At 56.0% G+C, this 2500-nt stretch overlaps 1 protein-coding gene across 2 annotated transcripts in view; it reads left to right on the forward strand.

Annotated features, from left to right (window-relative positions):
- Positions 1-2500, forward strand: part of LOC310953470 (echinoderm microtubule-associated protein-like 6) — a gene marked incomplete at its 5' end in the record, with an annotated part of 77010 nt that overhangs the window by 17061 nt on the left and 57449 nt on the right. For both annotated transcript variants that reach the window (XM_083922510.1, XM_083922511.1), the window contains one exon: positions 564-723. In XM_083922510.1, coding sequence (XP_083778636.1) covers positions 564-723 — 160 coding nt within the window. The remainder of the gene's footprint in view (positions 1-563; positions 724-2500) is intronic.

Here is a 2500-nt window from a genome sequence, read left to right on the forward strand (position 1 = left end):
CCTCCTCTTCCTCTTCATCCTCCTCCTCCTCGTCCTCCTCCTCCACCTCTTCCTCCTTCTCCTCTTCCTCTTCCTCTTCCTCCCCTCCACCTCCATCTCCTCCTCCTCCTCCACCTCCTCTTTCTCCTCCTCCACCTCCTCTTTCTCCTCCTCCTCTTCCTCCTCCTCCTCCACCTCCTCTTCTTCCTTCTCCTCCTCCATCTCCTCTTCACCCTCCTCCACTTCTTCCTCCTCCTCCTCCTCCTCCTCCTCCACCTCTTACTCGTCCTCCTCCTCCTCCTCTTCCTCCTCCTCCTCTTCCTCCTCCACCTCCTCCTCCTCCTCCTCCTCCTCTTCCCCCTCCACCTCTTCCTCCTCATCCTCCACCTCTTCCTCCTCCACCTCTTCCTCCTCATCCTCCACCTCTTACTCCTCCTCCTCCTCCACTTCTTCCTCCTCCTCCTCCTTGTCCTCCTCCTCCTCTTCCACCTCCTCCTCCTCCTCTTCCACCTCCTCCTCCTCCTCCTCCTCCTCCTCCTCCTCCTCCACCTCCTCCTCCTCCTCCTCCTCTTCCTCCTCCTCAGCCTGGCGTTGCACCCGGAGCGCTCCCTGGTGGCGACGGGTCAGGTGGGGAAGGATCCCTACGTGTGTGTGTGGGACTCCTTCACCGTGCAGACTGTCTCTCTGCTCCGTGACGGACACACACACGGCATCGCCTGCCTCGCATTCAGCGCTGACGGACAGGTGAGACACACAAACACACACACACACACACACACACTTCTACACACACTAACAATAAGTACGTCTCACAACCACACAGGAAAAAAAAGCCAAACTAACCCTTTAAAGGAGTTTAGATTTAGTTTCAAGTCATTCAGTTTAAAGTCGTGTCCTCAGGACTTCACAAACTAACGTATTAGTGACCCCGCTAGCTGCCGTTTGACCAGTGTGAGTGCACCCGCTCCGCGCATAACTGCAACTCCACGTCAACTCCAGTCGACAAGACGCACAAAAACTCTGAGGTCTACGGAAAGATCTGGAAACAAAGCCACGCATCGCCATGACGTCATCAATGCGTGTGACGTGTTACGGCGTGATGACGTATAGGCAGCAAGAAGCATTCTCCGAGGCCCAGGTAGTGTGAGTACAAACGGGCCTGGAGGGGGGGACAAGGACCCTAAAGCACGGGGCACGGGACGGACACAGTGTGAGTGCGCCCTTAAGGTGCATCAGTGTGTTGCTGAAGGAGCTGCCCAGTGAAGTGAGAGGGACCTGCAGGGGGTGGGACTCCTGCCACCAGCAGGGATGACAGCTTGTCCAGCATCCTGCTCTCTCCCACCACCTGCACTGAGTCCACAGGGCGTCCCAGGATGGAGCCGGCCAAGTCTCCTCCTGTCTGCTGCCGATATGCTGCTGCTCCAGCAGACTACTCCATAGAACATGGCTGATGCCACCACAGAGTCATAGAAGGAGGTCAGGAGTGCCCCCTGCACCCCAAAGGACCTGAGCTTCCTCAGAAGGTCCAGTCTGCTCTGACCTCTCTTACATGTTGCTGCAGTGTGGTCAGACCAGTCCAGGTGAACTCCCAGGTGCTTGTAAGATGTCTCCATCTCAATGTGTCATCAGTCCTCCCACTCACCGTGACTCACCTCCTCTGGCGTCGGGGCCGTCAAACGTACCCGGCAGCTTCGTGACAGATGCGGTGTCACCTGGAGAGTTGGTTCGTCCTCAGACAGGTGTTCAGTCACTCTCTCTTCCCCGCACGTCAGCGAAACACAGCTCAGTGTGTTTGTCAGGGAGCAGTAAATGAAATGAGTCGCCCGTGGCTGTGAGGGGGCGGCACTCTGAGTAAATGAACTGTGTTTCAGTCTCACACATTTACAAAGTAGGAGTCGGTCTCGTGAAGCTGCAGCTCCGTCGTGTCCTCAGCTGACACTCACTGTTCATTTCTCTCCCCGAGTACAAAACTGCTGTTAAATCTCATCTTCAGCCTCTTATCCGGGGTCGGGTCTCGGGGGCAGCAGCTTTAGCAGGGGACCCCAAACTTCCCTTTCCCGGGCCACATTAACCAGCTCTAACTGGGGGATCCTGAGGCGTTCCCAGGCCAGTGTGGAGATCTAATCTCTCCACCTGGTCCTGGGTCTTCCCCGAGGCCTCCTCCCAGCTGGACGTGCCTGGAACACCTCCCTAGGGAGGCGCCCAGGGTTCATCCTTACCAGATGATCCTGAACCACCTCAACTGGCTCCTTTCAACACAAAGGAGCAGCGGCTCTACTCCGAGTTCCTCACGGATGCTGAACTTCTCCCCCTCTCTCTAAGGGAGACTCCAGACCCCCTCCTGAGGAAACACATTTCACACGCTTGTACTCGCGACCTGGTTCTTTGGGTCCTGACCCAGCTTTCATGACCACAGGTGAGGGTAGGAACCAGGACTGAGGGTAGATCGCTTTCTGTTAAATGCATCGTTTAAATAGTTTGAATCAGACAGTTCTCGCGCATTTTTCGTACAAATAACAAA

Source organism: Echiichthys vipera (genome assembly GCF_963691815.1).
Source record: "Echiichthys vipera genome assembly, chromosome: 11".
Lineage (NCBI taxonomy): Eukaryota > Metazoa > Chordata > Actinopteri > Perciformes > Trachinidae > Echiichthys > Echiichthys vipera.